The 20,459-nt window shown below is 34.0% G+C and overlaps 1 protein-coding gene across 1 annotated transcript in view; it reads right to left on the minus strand.

The window, feature by feature from the left end:
* Window positions 1–3,259: 3,259 nt before the first annotated feature.
* The window catches only part of LOC145248947 (NADH-ubiquinone oxidoreductase 49 kDa subunit-like), a 58,446-nt gene continuing 41,246 nt past the window's right edge, over window positions 3,260–20,459 (minus strand). The window contains exons 10-14 of the mRNA XM_080110746.1: window positions 16,606–16,735; window positions 13,346–13,441; window positions 12,320–12,403; window positions 3,753–3,810; window positions 3,260–3,601 (exon numbers count right to left, since the gene is read on the minus strand). Of these exons, the coding sequence (XP_079966872.1) occupies window positions 3,564–3,601; window positions 3,753–3,810; window positions 12,320–12,403; window positions 13,346–13,441; window positions 16,606–16,735 (406 nt within the window). The 3' untranslated portion in view covers window positions 3,260–3,563. The remainder of the gene's footprint in view (window positions 3,602–3,752; window positions 3,811–12,319; window positions 12,404–13,345; window positions 13,442–16,605; window positions 16,736–20,459) is intronic.

Below are 20,459 nucleotides of genomic sequence, written 5' to 3' on the forward strand. Positions count from 1 at the left end.
TGCCAAGAACTTTGCAACTAATTCTAAACGATGCAACCAAGGCCATCAACTCCTCATATTTCCTTCTATAACAAACAACACGCTATGCAACATACAAATATCTGTGTGTGATGTCCCTAAGCTAATCAAGAACCTTGATTCCAGTAAAGCAACTGGCCCTGACGCCATTCCAATTATAGTGCTGAAAAAGCTTCAACCAGAACTTGTCCTCATACTTACAAAACTGTTTAAGTGTTGCCTTAAGGAGAATTGCTTCCCAACACCCTGGAAAACCTTATCAGTATGCCCTATATTTAAAAATTCAGGTGTTAGATCATCTCCCTCTCAGTTCTGACCAATAAGTCTCCTGTGCATCATGAGTAAGCTGCTGTTTAAATAAAGAAGTAGTCAACCACTTCAGCAGAAATAACCTCCTTAGTGACATGCAATATGGTTTCCGTTCTGCTAGATCTACAGCTGATGTGCTAACGGTTATATCTCATAGAATTAGCAAATCTCTCGACAAAGGCTTCATTTCTAGGGCAATTGCTCTTGACATATTAAAGGCCTTCGATAAGGTATTGTATAAAGGCCTACTTCACAAGATTTCCAGCTACGGTATAACTGGAAATGTTTTCTCAATTATTAAATCATTTCTCTCTGAAAGGCTCATAAGAGAAGTGGTTGATGGGCAGAAATCAGAAGTTCACAGTATCAAGGGATCATCCTGAGCCCAGCTCACTTCCTGATCTACATCAATGATCTCCCAAAACACATATAGAAATCATTCGTTGATATCTATGCTGATGATACGACCATCTATGGCAACACATCAAAGGCCGTAAATGACAAAGTTCTCTTTGATTCTCTCTCCTCTGATCTTGAGCGCGTGGTACAGTGGAGGAAGCTTCTATCTTTACATCATCAACGTTCTGATCCCCATCTGGCATCAATTGAAATGGATGGCTCTCGTCTCGAGAAGGCTCCATGTTTTGACAAGCTTCTGGGATTGACCTTTAACTCCTGATCTGAAATGGAACACGTACATGAAATCTGTTGCCAAGGTCGCTGGTAAAATGGTGGGCTCCTTCTGCAATTCTCTATCTTAATGGGGGATACCCTTTTCTCTTCCCAGAAAAAGAAGAGACGCTGTGAGCCTGTCTTTGTTTTATTGTTATTTCCATGGCAAATGCTCATCTGAGCTCCAATCTCTAGTCCCCTCTCCTGGCTGTACTGATATGCAGAAGTTTAAATGTAACGTAAACCAACATCTTGTTAATTTTTCCTAGGCATGATCCCAAATAGTAGCCCCTTACGTCCAAATGACGATATGCCTTGTTAAGGGTGAACATGAGCTAAAAAAAAAAAAAATAAAATAAAAAAAAAGACAAATGCAACTGAAGAATCATGTTTGCAAATGTTCAATTTGATGCCATTATTGTCTAGACCATAGTGATAGCGTGCACCAAGGAATTTGCAAACGTCACAAAACACATCATTACAGTACATTCTTTTGAGACACCCTGTATTTAAGTAGATGGATAAGGGAAACCATTTGCTCTCTGGATGTCACGTGGTGAGTTTGGTTTTCTGGGTTCTGACGGTTGGGCTTGTGTGACTCCCTGAGAAAGATCCTTTGATTCATTTTTTGATTTGCTTGAGCAAAAATCTCTCATTTGCAAATTTATTGTCCAAAAACAAGTACCATTGTAACTTCTAAAAAGTAAACTTTTGTTATCTTGAATTGGAGTTGTGGTTTTATTTGGAAGGAGAATTCTGTTGTAGCACGGACTTAAACCATAATGATCATAGATCATCCTGATCAGATTCCTTGCACACAAATTGTATCTTGAACCATCACAGTCCAGTTTTGTCAATCTGGGACCAGATCACAAGATATAGATAATCACTCTCGATTCCATTGCCAGAGATCAACTACTTGTGGGCTCGATACTACCACTAGATTATCTTTAATTGTTGTTGCCCAAGTATTCATCTGCCTACCAATACGTTTGTGCTAGCCAGGCAGAAAGAGGGAAAAGAGGACCTTGTAAATGAGCTCTCTCTTGTCAACGAGCTGCATGAACAAACCACCAGAGCTGTCATTGAAGGATGGACAGCAGAGAGTGTAGGGTTAGTCTTTGGTGGAAAGTAGAAACCGGAACATGATTTTCAAAGCGGCAACACAGAATGTTGTGAAAACAGTGGTTGTCCAGTTTGTGCAGATCCACCACTTTCATAAGCCATGTTTTAGCAGCCATAGAGAAGGGTGGTTCTCACCATCTCTTGATAGATGTGTCCCTTCGTGTCCAAGTGTGCAGAGGACATTAAGACTTTCAACAAATCCTCCAACTTAACGTGTCAAGGTTAAATTTCACACTGGGAACCGATCTAATCATCGCTCTGTCATTAAACTGTTGTTGCATAAGAGTCTAGCATGTTTTGCTAGTGCAAGTGAATGGTGAACGTTGTAATGATAGATGCTTGGCCAGAGGAAGAAAGTGGGGGTGCAGAGAGCTGAAAATATCTAACCAGCAAGACCACCAAAGAGATATTCTCTTTGTTTAGAAATAAGTACTTCAGTGAATGGGAAAAGTCCCACTGGGATCACTTTATGAGAAAACCGATATCTTGAGTTATTCGCAAGTAAGCTCCAGGAATATAGAGTTTTTAGCTGTTATCTTTAGTCGATGCCTGGAGCAACAAACCTTGAGGCAAACGAACAGTGACAACTAACAAAGTGCCAGAACCAGCCAAGGGTGAAGAGATCACAGGAGAATCGAAAGAAAGATGGTTATAGTAAATCCTACACCCACTCTCAGAAAAGGAGGAGAAAGAATTGGAGTTGAACGTTTGAGAGGCAGTTGATTCTGGGAGAGCTACAAGGCTCTTTGCTTCTCCGGACAGGTTGGTTCATTTAGAGTTTTCAGCTAAAAGACTCTATAATGGAACTTATTGTTTTGGTCTGGTCAAGTAAAGTTGCAATGCTGCAACCTAAGTAGACAGGTACCATTTGTAAACTAAAATATTATTTGTTTATTAACTGGACTTCTGGTTTTGTTTGGTATGAGGATTCCTCATTGCCACGCTAATTGAATGGATCAACAGACAGCCTTAGCCTGAAACAACGTGTGGGCGACAATCACAGCAGGTGAGTGCACTCATGCATTTTTAGAAGAGGACTGGACGATGATCCAATGCTCATCCAGTTTTCTATCGTTTGACTGCAGCAAAATGACAAATCCAGGATTAAATAAACCAAACTAAAACCAATGACAAATCTGGTAAAAAGTAGCTTTTTACATTATTTTTATTTAAAAAAAAAAAAAAAAAATATTACAATTTCTCACCAGAATTCATTGTAGACAATGATTTTTTTTTTAAAGAGGTTCTTTTATTTTGCTTTCCTCTTTAAATTTCACCCAATGAAAAAACTGGATGATGGCGAGTTGGTACAAATGACTGAAATAATAAAAACAGATTGACTATAAAAGCAGGAGACGCAAGAAATTTACCAATGATCAATCACTGGAAATGCTTAAATAATGTCTCCAGCCATTCATCAAATTCTATACATACTATTTTCATCGATCAACTTCACCAAATACAATGTCCAAGGTGCCTGAAAAGATGAGAAAAACGGAAAAATTAGTACGAATCTAGAAATGATGAGAACAGTTTGAATTAAAATACAATCTAAAAATAATTGTCTTAAAGAAATAACAAAGAGAAAAATTAAATCAAGGAGAAATTGTATATTTTGAAATGCTTACCAATGATAGCAACAACATCAGCCAACATATGGTTCTTTGAGACTTTATCTAAAGCAGCCTGAAATGATAAGTTCATATTTACAGAATTTCAATTACTAACAAAAAAAAAAAAAAAAATGAAAATAACAATGAAAGAATTAAAATTAAATTTAAAACACATGAAAGAAAAACTCTGCCTATATATTGGCTGGACATGATTGTTCTGTTCAGGGGAGTGGTGTGTTACATGAATTCACTTCACACCGTCAAGAGTCACCATTTGTAGAGATCAAGGTTACCATTGTAGTGTTTGGACAATGTGTCTCCAATTTGGGTAAGAATCCAGAATGTTGTTTAGTTTTTCTCTACAGTTTGAGGAGTGAGTATTGGATTTAGGTCAGGTCTAGTATGACTTTAGGTTGATTTAACAGCCAGGGTGGAAGTTCTGTGAAATTTTCCTCATGGATACTGGTTTGATCTATTGAGTTGTCTGCAAGAGGTTTTATCATTTCTTCCGTGTAAAGACTTAATTGCACTTTTTTTTTTCTTTTTCTTTTTTAAATAGATGTGTGTAGTTGGGATTGAAAGTGCATTGATAGACAGAATTTTTTTAGTTTGATTTGAGTCTTAGATAATACTGTAAGCCTAGTTTTTCTCGTCTCAATTTTAGAGGGGGTTCATAGGTCTATAGATACATGCTTTTCAAACTGATATGCGAATAGGTATGTCTCACACACACATGCACATGAATGTTACTCAACATGCTACGGTTATTTGGTCTTGTCGTAGGTTCTGATTTATCCGACAGGTGGCATCTTTACTTCCTGTTTCGCATTCTCTATCTTTCTCTTTTGCTCGAATCGTCTATGTAGGCAGACATACATTCCGTACGCTTTGACAGGTGTAACCTTTGTTTTAAGGCAAGATGACACATGTATACATTAACGAACTTGTGTGAACACTAGACATACACATCCACAATGAACTCATCGAAACTTTTCCTGTTCATACATACATACACAACGAACATACAACAAACATTTCAAGTAAAAAAAGCATGCTTATGAGTGTGTACACACACACACACACACACACACACACACACACACACACACATTCACTTGTTGTTTTTACTTCGTTCGTTTAATAAAATATATTCTCTGTATATATTTTAACTCGGCTTTAACGTCCTCCATTTTGATGTCTCTCCTTTAAATGTACTTCCCTTAATGTTGCCGTTCCTTTTTATCCAGAGTTGTATGAACTCGTATATCTGGCGTATACAAGATCAGTGATGAATATCTCTCCCCTCAACATGCTTATCGACCTTCCACGAACTGATTAACAGCCTGCACTACAATGGTAACCTCGATCTCTACAAATGGTGACCTTTGACGGTGACTTCATTTATTTTTCTCCCAAGACGACAGCATGGGGACATTTTCACAAGCAAAATGGCAAGCACATCAATAACAATTTTCTCCACTTTCTAACTCCAACTTACATCTGAAATGCCAGAATTTATTTATAATTTCACTGTGATGACAAAGCGCAAACACTCCACCACATGTGTTTTAGCTACGTGCACAAACTTTGTCCTTTTCTCGCTGTCTATATTTTTTCGACATGTGCGCATTAGTAAAAAAACTATTTCAGCTTTAGCGTCATATAGAATGAGTGACAAAATGCCCACCGAAAACTTCAAATAGTGACTGTCACGCTGTTTCAACTTCCAGCCTTCAACAACAATATGGAAGAAATTACGCGACAACAAACCAACCATAAACTGGTAAAGACACCAACACGACTTTGAACACGCAAAGTAAAATGGCACATATTTTTTTACTCTCCACGCGTACACACACACAAAAAAAGAAAAATAAACTGCCATGTGCGCAGACATACACAATTCATGCTGTCTCTTGCACAACACATCTCAACAACACTGAGTTTTTGATTTCATATTGATGTCAAAAGAAAGTCAAGCTCAACAATATCTTATGGCATATCAACCCTTTCCAGCAACAAATGCGACAAGCAAACTCACAAGGACATTTGCCAAGTACTGTAAATTCTTGGAATTCATAACAACCTTAATGACAGAAGTTTCCCCTAACCAACATGTGTTAAGCTGCTAAATGCATATTACAAAACTCATTCCTGGGTGTTCATTGATCCAACTGACCCACTGGTTACACCAATCATTTGAACTTTGATGCCTTCCACGGAATGGATTAATTTTTCCCACAGACTCACTTACGGCCATGCGCGCCTAATCTTGACGTGTTTCCTTGGAATGGATTCATTTCTTGCAGACATACTGGCAACCATACATGACTAACTTCGACCAACTATGTAGACCACTTGCGCATGCTTTCTAGACTTGGTAACACAATGCAGTCTACAACCACAAATCTATCGCACAACAGTCATCTGGCAATTTTTCCACACAGTTACACAGGTTTCGAACTCTCTTTTTGATATCCATTCCTGTTGCAACTTTTTTCTCCTTAGCCTCCAGCTATCTGGCAGGGAGTACTATAGACATAAGCTTTTCAAACTGATATGCAAATAGGTATGTCGCACACACATGAACATTACTCAATACGCACAGATTATTTGCTCTTGCCGTGGTTTCCAATTTGTTCAACAGGTGGCGTCTACTTCCTGTTTCACATTCTCTATCCACTTTCGTTCTCTATTTATCTTTCTCTTTTGCTCGAATCGTTTATGTAGACAGACGTACATTCCGTGCGCTTCGACAGGTGTAACCTTTCTATCGAGGAGGTTTTGAATGCTCCCAAGGCAAGTCTTAATCCTATGTGATGGATGGGGTCCAGGGTTTTAAGATAACTTTTTCTGGTTAAACCATATATGAAGCTTCCATAGTTTAGTTTGGCTCTTATCAGGGTGCTATATAATTTTAGAAGTGATGAGCAGTCTGATTCCCACTCAGTATTTGCTATAACCCCTAATAGTTGTAGGGTTTTGAAACATGTTTATTTTAAATATTTTTTTTAAGTGAGAGATGAGGGAGAGTTTTTTGTCAAAAATACAAGGGGTGTGCAATAAGTAATGCCCCTGACCCATTTCCAGTTGTCTGATCTAGCTGAAATTTTGCATGTGCAATGATTTATATCTCTACAGGTTATGTGACAAATTACAGCTCTGAACTAATTGTGGTTTCTGTTTTACAGGTGTTTGAACTGAGTCAGGTGTGAAATGGAGCCTGCTGAATGTTGAGCAGTGATCCGGTTTTTGTATTTGAAAGGACGCACACCACAGGAGACTTTTGATGAAATGAAAGAAACTTATGATTATAATGCCCCATCATATGACCTTGTAAAACGCTGGCATCGTGAATTCAAACATGGCCAGAAGTCTGTGGAAACAGCTTCCAGACTGGTCGCCCCCCCACCCCTTCTGCCATTGATGAGGCATCTGTCCGTCAAGTTGAGGCTGTCATTTTGGAAGATCGGTGCATTACTATTCGCCAAATAGCCCAAGATAACAAAATTAGTACAGGGTCTGTGGAAACTATCATTCATGACCATTTGCATATGCATAAGGTGTCTGCCAGATGGATTCCCAGGTTGCTCACACCATTCCGGAAGCGAGAACGTGTTGAGTGCTCGAGGATGAATTTGGAGATGTGCCAAAAAGAGGAGTCAAAGTTTTTCAAAAAAGGGGTATTACTTATTGCATGCCCCTTGTAAGTCCTAGAAATTTATGTTGGTCAGTCATTTCGATTATTGTTTCTTTTATATTGAAAGTAGAGTCATTGTGCATTTTACTATGATTACAGAAATGGACATATTTAGTTTTATTTGTTGAAAATTTAAACCCATTTTCTGTGGTCCATTGTTTTAATTTGTTTATGCACATCTGTAATCGGCGTTCTGAGGTATAAATATTTTTTGATCTATGGCAGATTACAAGGTCATCTACATATAATGAGCCATTCATCTCATCATTTAGACAATTTACAATATTATTGATTTTTATATTGAAGAGCATGACTGATAAAATACATCCTTGCGGGACTCCATCTTCCAGTATTTTTGTGTCTGATAGGGTTGGTCCGATTCTTACTTTAAAACTTCTATCAGATAGAAATTCTTTTATCAGTATAGGTAGTCTACCCTTTAATCCAAGATGGTATAGGTCTTTCCTTATATCCTGTCACCATGTTATAGAATATGCCTTTTCTGAATAAAAAAAAAAAAAAAAAATAGCTATTGCATGTTCTTTTTTAATGCAAGCTTCTTTCATAAAGGTTTCCAATCAGATTATGTTGTTCATTGTTTCTCTTTTGTTTCTAAAACTACTTTGTATGTTGGCAATTTCCAGATACCAGTTCAATCGCTCTTTCAAATGTTTTGCTGGAGGGATTGTTTTGAGAAGTTTCAACAAGAAGATTAACTATATTTTTTGTCTCTTATTTTAATGTTTTGTAGGAGATGATTTAAAGGAGAGGATGGGTAGGTTGCGGGTTTTATGGGTCTTTTGAGTTGAGTTTTGATTTGGAAGTTTTGTTCAGTTTTGTAATCTTTATTTTCAATGTTCATTTGTTTTATAGTTAATTTGAACTCTTCTTTTAGTTCCTTTATTTTATGGAGTAATTTCATATCTTCAAGTTTGATGAATTTACTTTTATTGTTCGGTTATTTAGTTCAGTGGTATGCTGCATGTTTTGTTTTTTTGTTATTTCAGAGTATCTTGTATTTTCGGCTAGGTTACAAGCTTCTTGAAAGGTTATATTTTTGCTATATTTTATTTCAGTAATTTCTTCTTTTTTTTTCTTTCATTTGTCGCATTCTTTTGAGTTTGCACTATGGCCTTTTTGGCAGTTAGTACATTTTGGCTCTTTTCAACGATCTGTATGTCTCTCGTTTTCTCCACACCTCATGCATACTGAAGAACGCGTGCACCGGTCTTGATGATGTCCGTACCTTTGGCAGTTATAGCATCTGAGGGGGTTTAGTATGTATAGTTCGTGTTTATTTTTTTCATACCCTATTTTGATGTTACTTGGGATTTGATGGGTGTTAAAAGTTTGTATCGATAGTTTAACCATATATTTTAATCTGGATTCTTTTTACATCAATAACATTTTGGTTTCTCAAGTTCGTCTTCTCCTAAGGAGCACAGTGATAATTCTGAACTCCTGATCACTCCTTTACTGGTATTCAGTGTTTTATGGAGGTAGATTTTTACTTTTTGGTTGTTGAAAAGTCTCCATTTGAAGATTTCTATATGTTTTTGGCTTTTTACTTCCACTAGTAGTGTGCCATTATTCAGTTTCTTGATCATTTTAGGTTTGATGTTGGAAAATATTTTCTCTATTTCGAAGAAAGACACCTTTGTTATCGAGTCTACTTCAGTTGCTTCTATAATTATAAAATAAAATTTGGATTTAGATTTCAATTTTGGGATTCTGTTTCTGAATCTGAACAAGATTTATCTGAAACTTCACAGTGGTTTCTTTTTTGAAGCTTTTTTGTTGATATGTACATATTTGAAATTTTTCATTTCTCCTGCTCCTGACCAGTCTCAGAGTCCTGTGTGGGAAGTGGGGGGGGGGGGGAGAACATTCACATAACGCAACAAGGATACAGGAGATGGACTTCAGCACCAGTGTTTTCTTCGTCTTTTCTAATGGCCTCATTTCTAGAAAAGATGTTCATTGTCTAATGTAGAGAACGTGAGCATATTTTCTTGTTGTGTTTGTTTGATTTACTGGTAGTCCTGACCAATTGATTGATTGGATTGGGCCTATCTTAGCTTAAGTAAGGGTCAAAGTCGCGTGTTGCATCTCATGTCCTAATAGGACCTTGAACATGATCTGCTCAACCAGCAGGATCCCATCCTTAGGCATTACGGATTGCCACCCACGGTCAACAGGTGGCCCCATTGAGGGACTATATATATATATACTAGGTCTGAGTGACAAGCCCCACCCTGAAAAAAAAATCTCCTTTAACCCTACCACTAACCCTAAGTCTCAATAGCATCCACTTCAAAATAAAGATCTCCCATAATTCTACCACTAACCCTAAGTTCAAGTGGAAGCTCCCCCATCATACAAACTCTTAAAATCACACATAATCATTAAAAAAAAAAAGAAGAAAAAAAGACCCTCCAAACCCTAAAAAATGCACACCATTTGTCTCTCATAGAAAAATAAATTAACTGCTCTAAAACACTAGAATGATGTGTAAATGATAGATTATTTCACATTAAATTTATATGTGAAATAATCCATCACTCTAAAATAATTGTTTGTTTTTTTTTCTTCTTTCTGCCAAGTTTACAGGGTGTTCACACTTAATTGCCTCTAAGCTCTACCACTAACCTGAAGTCTGAGTAAGCCACCTCCTCCCACAAAAACCCTCTTAAAACACACACAATTGTCGGGGAGGGGGGGGGGGGTCATGGGATTTCCCACAGAAAAAAAAACAAAAAAAAAAAACAGGTTAACTGTCCTAAAATGTTAAAATTACCTTAAAATCTAAGATTTTATATTAAATTTATACTTTTGTTGCCCTTTTTTTCTTTTTTTTTTTATTTCTGACAAATTTTACACTGTGTTCATATGTACAGGGTGGAACGATAAAATTGTTGCCCTAGAAAAGATGACATGATTCCATTTCCGTTTAATAAAAACCAGTTTTCTTTTTTTGGTGCAAGCCATCTACTAGTTAGCCAGTTGTGTACAAATCCCAAAAGTGATATGATGTCGGAAAGTGACGCAATGTTCATGGAGTAAGGTTGGAGATGTGCCGCTGTCCAACTCATGCTCTCTACCGATCCAAGTTATGACAACAGGACCATTGCCAGCACCCTCAAAATGCATCACTGGATTGCTACGAATAACAGGGACATGCCCAGAGTGATGAAAACAAAGTTTCCTGCCATGGTTACAGTCTTTTGTGCGGTTTCAAGTGAGGGTCACATCATACCACCTCACATCTTCGAAGTCAGCTTAAAAGTCAACACCAAAGTGTACCTGGATATGCTGAATAGTGTGCTGACCCTTTGGGGTAATCAGGTGGCCGCTGGCAGAAGCTAGATCTAGCAGTAGGACTCGGTGCTGGCCCACAAGTCCAAAGAGACCCAGACTTGGCTTCAGAAGGAGTGCTACAACTTTGTACCCTTCTCTCACTGGGCTCTCTCCTCCCCAACCTGAGCCCGCTGGACTACTTCGTTTGGTCATACGTTGAGAACATCACCAACATGACCTCCTAAAATACAAAAGCCAGCCTGATCGCTGCCATCTGCCGAGTATTTCCTGAGCTCCTGCCGATGCTTGTAGAAAAGGCATGCTCCCAGTTCCGGGCCCATATTGAGGTGGTGATTGAGGTTGAAGGTGGCTATATTGAATAGACGTCATCTCTACTACGTCATCAAGTTACCTGAATTGATTATAATTGTTTCAATAAAACTTTTAAAATAAAACTGTAGCATTGTTTTCTTTAGGGTGACACTTCTCATTCTACCCTGTAATTGCCTAAAAAAAAAGGGGGGTGAATCGCATTTTGGGAAGGCAGGTGGAGGCGATTTAGCTGATGTTAATTTACAATACCAAAGAAATCTTACAATATATTAATTTTTAAACTGTTCTAGTCTCAGATTTCATTTCAATACAAAACTTCTTTTTATATGAAAATATAGAATTTTTACAGTGTTGTAACATATTAATGTGCATTTACTGTAGATTATTTGAAAACCATTCATTTTTGGAGATTTTCATTGCCATATTCTGATTCCTTGTACAAAATTATATTTATATGGCAAATTTCATTGCTTTATCTTGTGTTTTAACAAAGATATAGCATGTTTACTGGAAAAGTAGCATAAAAAATGTGACAAAACTCATAGTCTTTAAGATGTAAAAATATCCAAACATGTGAGTCACAAAAATAGTCATAACTTCCTTAATTTTAGTCAGATTTAAAAAATTAAAAAAGATTCTTTCTTAGATCAAGTTCTTTCTATGTATTGAGATATTTTAAGCAATTTTAATCCTTTCATATGTATTGCTACTGATAGATTTTGTGATCCCTACTTGGCTGACAACTTCCTGTCTCGCATTTGCATGGAGAATGCCAGTGAGGAGATGCAGATTGTTCTAGGCCAGTAAACTGCAGGCAACCAGGGATCAAACAATAGGTGATTTTTTTTTTTTTAATTACTATTATTCATCCTAAACAAGGCATATTGTCACAAAGACATAAGGGGCTACTATGATTAAGAGCCAAATTTATAGGGGAATTCAATCGTTCTGCAGCAAGATGTTTATTCACATTACATTTAAATTTCTGCATGTTCATACAGTTGGGAAAACAGGGAGTCAGGATGGAATTCCAAAGGCAAGTGATTTTTGGAAAAGAGGTTATTAGAGCAGGAAGTTTTCTATAGTGAAGGGATAGGATTTTGCTGCTAGTTGAGTTGGTAAGGAGTATTTACATTGAGGGGATACAAATGCAATGATTTCATGGAAGTACTTGTAAGTACAGGGTTGGAACTTAGTATGACTAAAAGTTTTTGAAAATATTAAAAGTTGAACATATGAGTTTTTCACTCACCAAGTGGGCAAATCCTGGAGCTTTGATTTTGCAGCGGTAAGGTTTATTTGTACCATCAGACACAAGATAGACACCAAATTCACCCTAAAAAATGAAATAATAGAATTATAGATTTTAAAAACAGAATAGAGAAAAAATTTTATGATGCACGTACTTGTGACAGAACAAAAATATCATATTCCAAAAATCATATGAATTAAATAGTTTTATTTTAGAAAGAAAATCATTTCTAAATCATTTTAGCAATTAATGGGGAATCAGACTTTACAAGGCTGATCACACAGGTTTGAATTATTGTGGAATTATCTGCTTTTGTTTCTTCAAAATGGCAATGCGATAGTCCCTTTTTGTTTATTCATAAAATTCGATTTTCTTAGTTAAAAATAAAATTACTTGATCAATTTATGGAATTTTTATTTTGTCATGGGTACGTACATCATCATCTGGGATACGGTGGCCCTAAGATACATTTTTTTTTCAGTTTATGATGTGGAATACAATGTTTTCTAGGCCCTAGTTTCGGTATTTGCCCCGCCTTACAGTGATATTTATGTTATTTGATTATATACATGTGTATTATATACTGTATTGTATTTTGTTACTAATTTTTAATGCCGTATCCCGGAGTTCTATTGTAGACTTTTTTCTATTTTATAATATAGGAAAAATTTTCGAAAAAAAACCAAAAAAAAACTGTCAAATATTAGTTAAACTTTTATGAAAATTTATAAAATAAATATAAAAAAAGATTAAATTTACAAAAGATATATTCATGCTACTTGAAATCGCACACAATATGTCAATAATTGTAAAAAGAAAACAATTTTCAAATATCCATTTTTTTAATAATCTCTTGTTAAAGCATTCAATGCTATGGTTGTCTCCATTGAAAATTTACAAATCAAAATTCAGCCATCGACTTATTAATCTTTTTACACATATAATTACAAGGAAAAATTTACAAATAGAAGAGCCACAATTTTTTTTTAATAATTTGAATATGGAATCATTTTTGAAACTATTTACTTTAGGTGCTTCTACGGCAGTGTAGGTGGCGCCAGGAGTTACATTGTAACCTTCGGAATAAAGCTTGAAATGGTGAATCAAGGATTCCATAGAAGACTTAAAAAGAAGAAAAAGAAAACATGAACATTATTAAAAATTCTGTCACGTTTGTAAAGACATTTAAAAATACAAAAAAAAAGCATAACATTTACAAATACGCACCGTATATATACATATATATGCAAGGTGCCTTAAATAAAGTTCCAGACTTTTTTGTATGGACATTTTTATTGATAGTACACACATAAAACTCTCCCTTCGAAGTACTCTCCTCTGGCTGCAATGCACTTATTGTATCGTTCTAACAACTTTTAGAAGACCCCATGGAAATCCTCTTGTGTGAGCGTGTCAATGACTCATCACGGCCACTTTCATCTCCTCAATTGTCTCATAACAACAGCATCTAAGGTTTTCCTTGAGCTTAGGGAATAACCAAAAGTCACAGGGAGAAAGGTGTGGATTATAAGGAGGGTGAGGAACTGTCTTGATGCCCAACTTGGTCAAATAGTCTGCAACAAGGATAGAGTTGTGGACTGGTGCATTGTCCTGATGGGAATGGCAGACTCAATTTGAATAGTGCTGGTTTCTTCCAACAGAATCTTTCCCTGAACGTCCTTAAAGCCTCAACATAGTATTGTTGAATAATTAACATTGTCAAAAGTTAATTAGTTATCATCGATCTATCTATCTATGTACTGCAATGAACTATTCAATGATATTGTTAAAATAGTTTATATTGGGAGTTATTTATTTTTTATAGAATAAAGTGTAGCAATGGGTTTTAGCTGAGGATGTTTACATAAATTAACTAGATTAAATATAAACAAAATAACCTTGAACAGATGTGGAAAGGTCAGGTTAAGGAGATGTGTCTTTTAATCGGTTACGTCACCAGAACTGAGGTCAAGAAGTTGGAAGTTTTAGTCAGTTGAAGAGACATACTTCAAGCCAGGAAGCGAGGCTGTGTAGAACAAACATGTAGGCAAGAAATGTAGACTCTTGTGAAGACCATTTGAGACAACTGAAATAAATTTATATTTTAAAAATCTAAAGTGTTGTTCTGTGGTTTCACAAAAGAAGAACAGATGTCTCGATTGGTTATGATGTTGGTCATTTCATGCTCCATCACGGAGCTCAGCAAGTGAAGATAGAACTCTTGAAGAAAGAAAAGATATGTCACATATATTATTCTTCTTATAAAAAATGATACCTTATGTAAATATGAACTGTAATACATACCCGTGTGATAACTCTCTGATACAACATGACTCAGTTTATACGTCGATGTCATATCCCCTAGCTAAATATACATACAATTTATACGTTTATAACAGGTGTTATATATCTCCCGCACCTCTCAATGTAAAATAACTGTTTTAATATCTCACCTAATATATAACACGACACATTTTATAATATCTCCCACCACTCTATATAACATGACTGTTTTGGATCACGGCACCAAAATGATGTATGTTGTATATATATATATATATATATATATATATATATATACGGACAAACTTTGTGCAAATTTTTTGCATCTTCAGTTCCATGAAAAATTGTATGTACAGTTTCCACACTAACATCAAACTGTGCAATTATTGTTTCATTTTATCATCAATATTATAATTATCATTATTTTCTATATTATCATCCTCATCTATATTATCATCAATATTATAATTATCATCATCTTTATCATCATCATTATAATTATCATCTTTATCATCATCAATATTATAATTATCATCAATATTATAATTATTATTTTCTATATTATCATCATCAATATTATAATTATCATTATTTTCTATATTATCATCCTCATCTATATTATCATCATCATCAATATTATTATCATCATCATCATCATAATTATCATCTTTATCATCATCATCATTATAATTATCATCTTTATTATCATCATCAATATTATAATTATCATCAATATTATAATTATTATTTTCTATATTATCATCATCAATATTATAATTATCATTATTTTGTATATCATTATCAATAATAATTATCATCAATATTATAATCAGCATTATTATCCATATTATTAATTTTATTAAGAATACTTTCAGTGCTTTCTTTGACTCCACATAAGTAATCTTGTTATAATTTCAATAAGAAAACAAATATTTTGGGTAATAGTCAGCTAACATACTTCCTAACTTCCGGTGTAGCTACTTCTGAAAACGGTGACAAGACAAATCAGTTCCTGTGGTCTTTTTATCTCATGCCTATAACTCCTCTGTGCATGTATTCCTTTTTTTATTATGATTTTTGATCCTTCTTTTTTATTTAATAATCATTGAAAAGTTTTTTCGGTCTTATTTTAATTAAGAATTTTTGAAATTAGTTTTATTTTTTTAAAGAATTATTGATTATTGAAGACACTTCTTGCACTTTTTTTTTTTTAAAAGAATTATTGAAAACATGTTTAAAAATTTTAATTAAGAATTAATTTTTATAATTTCATAAACACGTATTATATAAATTCAAATTTAAAAAGTTTGTTTTTATTATTTTATAAACATATTTCTTATAAGATTTCAAATAAAATAAAAACTTATTTTTCAAATTTTGTTCTTAAAAGTGCAAATAAAAATCGTGTTATTTTTATTTTTTATAATTTTGTTAATTTTTACTGAATACCTTTCAATAATGTCCTTTTCTTATATTTTATTTCAGTAAATCCTTTCACAATAGAAATACTGAAGAACAATAAAAGTAAGTTGGAAGTTAGGAAATACATTAGCTGACTATAATTACATTTTGATTTTTTTTTTTTTTTTGGTTGCCAGGTTTTAAAATAATAGGTCCAGTTTATTTTTAATACCGCAATTATGATAGCAACTGAAATGAACAGGTAATCAAATGTAAACAAAACGCATATTTTCGAATTAACTTCATATTGTAACATGCTAAACTCATCCTTTTCAGCTGCAATCATAATTGCTGCTAATAATATAATCATAATTGCTGCTGATAATATAATCATAATTGCTAATAATAATATAATCATAATTGCTGCTAATAATATAATCATAATTGCTGCTAATAATATAATCATAATTGCTGCTGATAATATAATCATAATTGCTGCTGATAATATATATATGGGTAAAACAAGGAAGGTTCACTTTTGGTGAGTTAATGAAGAATACCAACAAAGATTGAAAGGATGCAAAAAAAAAAGTTTTACTTACTTTCATTTCTCCACGTTTTGGAGGGCAGATCTTTTGATCATCAATTTTGATCTCACCCGGTGGCATCTTATTTAGACATTGATGGATGATTTTCAAACTTTGTCTCATCTCTTCAATACGAATTAGGTACCTGAAGAAGAAAAGGGTTTAAGAATTGACCTTGATGATGAGCAGTTTGTAAAAAACATGTGTTCAATTTATAAAGATTATAAATAATACATAATTTCCATTTAAAATGATAAACCACTGACAGCAGCATGGACACATTTGGGATTATAGATACAAGAGAAACCAAAACTGTAGTTTAATTTTTCTAAAGCATTGTGGGTTTACAGCCAGACCCAAGTCTTCTGGCTGGTTTGGCAGGGTGCTGATTCTTGATGCCGCATGTACAACCTACTTGGTTGATCCAGAGTTTCACAGCTTCATTTAAAACGCATATGTAGCCATCATTCAGTGTTCAGCCTTAGGCCCTTGCTGGTAACGATAAAATTACCTTCTTTCAAAGTTAACTCTTCATGGGAAAATGGCATTTTGAATTCAGAACAGTGTTCACTGGAAAAAAAAGAGTCAAGTTCCTAAATCTTGGGACTTCCTTTTCACAGTCTGAGAATGAGATTAACCTTCTTCCTCTTTTGCTTGCTATTCACCGAATGGAACAGACTTACTGGGTCCAAGTTTGGCTCTTACTACAAAATCTCGTGTGTTCACTCTAAGTTATTCCTTGTGTGTGTATCACACAATGTATCACACCTTTGTCACAATTATGTTCATTCAATTGTTTTGAGATGAGTAGTTGTTAGATCACATGCTTGCTTGCTTGTGTTTTCAAGGTCTTCTCTTTCATTTCCTCTTCTCCAAGTTCTGTCAGTGTCTTCGTCATTCACATTATCGACTGCCGAGGAAACAATCATGGGTTCAGGAGTATAAATAAAAATTTAAAAAAACTCAAAGTACAAACCCGAGATAAACAAAAAACTTCAACAGATTCTGTATACATCAGTCGGGTTCTGAGTGTGTGTGTAACACCATCATAGAAAACGACCCTCTGAATGCTAAGTTCCACATGTATGTAGCCTGTTGAGGCTTCTTTGTCGTTGGTTGATGTCAGCTCATTTTGATCTGCTCTGAGTCATAACCTGCCTCCTATTATCCCAAACAAAACAGTCTTTAACTGCTGCAAACTCAAGACTGTCCATAAATTGTCATAAAATGGTCAGAAAATTCACTACCACTCCTAAAACTGTTTGTAAGCAGGTTAATATATTTAAAGCTAATATATTTAAACTACTTGATCAAATTACTTAATTTCAAAAATGTGATTTTTGAAATATGATATTTTTGTTTCATCACGAGTATATACATCATAAAGATTTTTCTGTATTTTTGTTTTTTTTAATATGGGGGATTCTGGACAAGAACCAAACTTTCTTTTACAAACATGGGGATTAGGAATAAGATTAAAGAAAAAAAGCATAAGAATATAATCAACTAGCGGGAGGCTGGGGGGCCCTGCCCGGACGTGAAATATGCTTAAATATGATATTTTAATTTGTCCAGATTTCTGTATATATTATTATAAAGTCGTAATGTCAAAAGTAAAAAAAAAAGTATTTGTGGTCCATCAGCTAGAATCAAAACCAAAAGCAAAACCGTAGCATTCAAAGCTGGTGACGTTATCACTGTACTAATGTGACACGCATATGAACTGATTAAAAATTAAAAATAAACCATGATGAATGTACAACATGTATAACGATTTTTTCAATTTCGACCCCTTTTTGACCCCTTAAAAATTATTTTGACCAGCTAAAGACTCATAAGAGAACGGTCCATAAAAAATTCAATCATTTGAGGCCCTTAATGCCGTTCTGCGAATTTTAGTTTCAGAAGAGATAGAGTTTGAAATTATGGAGACAGACAGACCATCGGACATAGCGAGTTTTATAAATTAGATTTTCATGAAGAAATTTCTTTTACAAACATGGTGGTGGCAAAATTGTCCATAATCAATGATTTATGATAAGATTAAAGAAAAACAAAAAAGCATAAGAATATAAACAATTTTCAAAAAATGTGCACAAAATTAACAGTTAAAATTTGTGAACAAATATAACCGACATGCTATGCAGGTTTCATACTTATTTTGTCTTTGACAATATTTGAACAAAATTTAAACAAGTCATCACCGTCATATTCTGTTTAAAATCCATTTTAAATAATGGTATGCATTAGACAGCTTTTAGAAATTGACTTCCAAACTAACATATCTCTGGCCAGGTCTTTATTCCTCTTTCCTTCAGGTCCATTTTTTTTCACCCTCACCCCTATGTTTTCGTTGGCCTTCTCCTGTATCGCCCACACTGAGGATTGAACCTTCAACTTCCAGATCGTCACTTACAACTGAATATGAAGAATACAATTGTGAATTACTTAAGACTTCTGTCTGGTCATGGCTGGCGGAACGAGAGCATGCTACACCCATGTATTAAATAAAAGGTTTCAAATTGCAATTATGTGCGGATTCCAGTTTTAATAGAAAGATTCATAAGTTTAACAAAATACATCTGATGAAGGCCAGAGGTAACATTGGTGAAAACATTGAATAAATAACACTCAAGATAAGAAACATAATTCAATAAAATTTAAATTAAAAAATAGTAGAAACATAAAATGACCAGTTTAGTTTCATTAGCTGTAGCTACTCAGCACTACCTAAAAGTCTTTATTTTTATTTTACTTATCTTTAAGCTATGCCATTGTTTGTATTTTTTTTTTAATTATTAATTTTTTTAAATAGGATTTTAAAAGTAAAATTTATTTATCATTGTATTGTTTGGTCATTAAACAATTGAACCAAATTGTTATAAACCATAAAAAAATCTTATCGCAATTATAACATTATCAGATATGAATAGCTTCCAAAATTTAGAATCTTTGATTAAATGAGAAGTTGCTAAGAATAAATAAATATTTGACATTTTAAATGCTCCCAAATTCCTTTCAAATTGATTCTTGTCCAGAATTGCTCCTTTATTAAAAAACAAAAAGAAAAACCTGTATGATGTCATTACTTGTGACAAAACGAAAATATATACCGAAAATCACATAAATTGATCAAGTTATTTTTTTTTATATAATGTTTGAGCAATTAATGGGAATTGATAAGCATTACAACATAAATTTTGCACATTTGAATTATTGTTAACTTATCTCCCTTTATTGACTGCTTTTAAGATGGTAGGCAAGAAATTCTTCAGTGACTCCTAAAATTTAATTTTCTTATTTAAAAATAAAATTACTTGATCAATTTACATGATTTTTGAAATATGATGGTTTTGTTTCATTACGAGTATGTACATCATACAGATTTTTCTTTTATTTTGTTTTTTTATATAGAGGGAATTCTGGACAGAAACCAATGCATTTAGTTTTTTTGTTTTTTTTACCTATTAAAAAAAAATTAAACTTGACTTGTTTATAAATAAACCAAAATGCATTATAGTGGATTTAATTTCATAATTATAGAACATTTTTAATAGTTTTTTTCTACACTATTGAATGTTTGATTTCATTATATATTTGATAAAATAGTAAATAAAACAAAATATTAATTCAATGCATAAACAAGTCACAAAATCACAAGACAACATATACACACAGACATACGTGAAGTTGTCTTATGTTATTAGCAGGGCTACCCGGGGTTGCCTGGGTCCATTTAAAAAACAAAATAGAAGATGCTAAATAGTGTGCGCAACATTTGTGCTTTCAAAGCAAATTCCCCTCCCCCATAAAAGAGAAAGCTAAAGTTTAAATTCCAATCTTAAAAAAGTGTTTACTATATAATAACA

The sequence above is a fragment of the Euprymna scolopes genome, chromosome 27 (genome assembly GCF_053919585.1).
Source record: "Euprymna scolopes isolate OS-2025 chromosome 27, ASM5391958v1, whole genome shotgun sequence".
NCBI lineage: Eukaryota > Metazoa > Mollusca > Cephalopoda > Sepiida > Sepiolidae > Euprymna > Euprymna scolopes.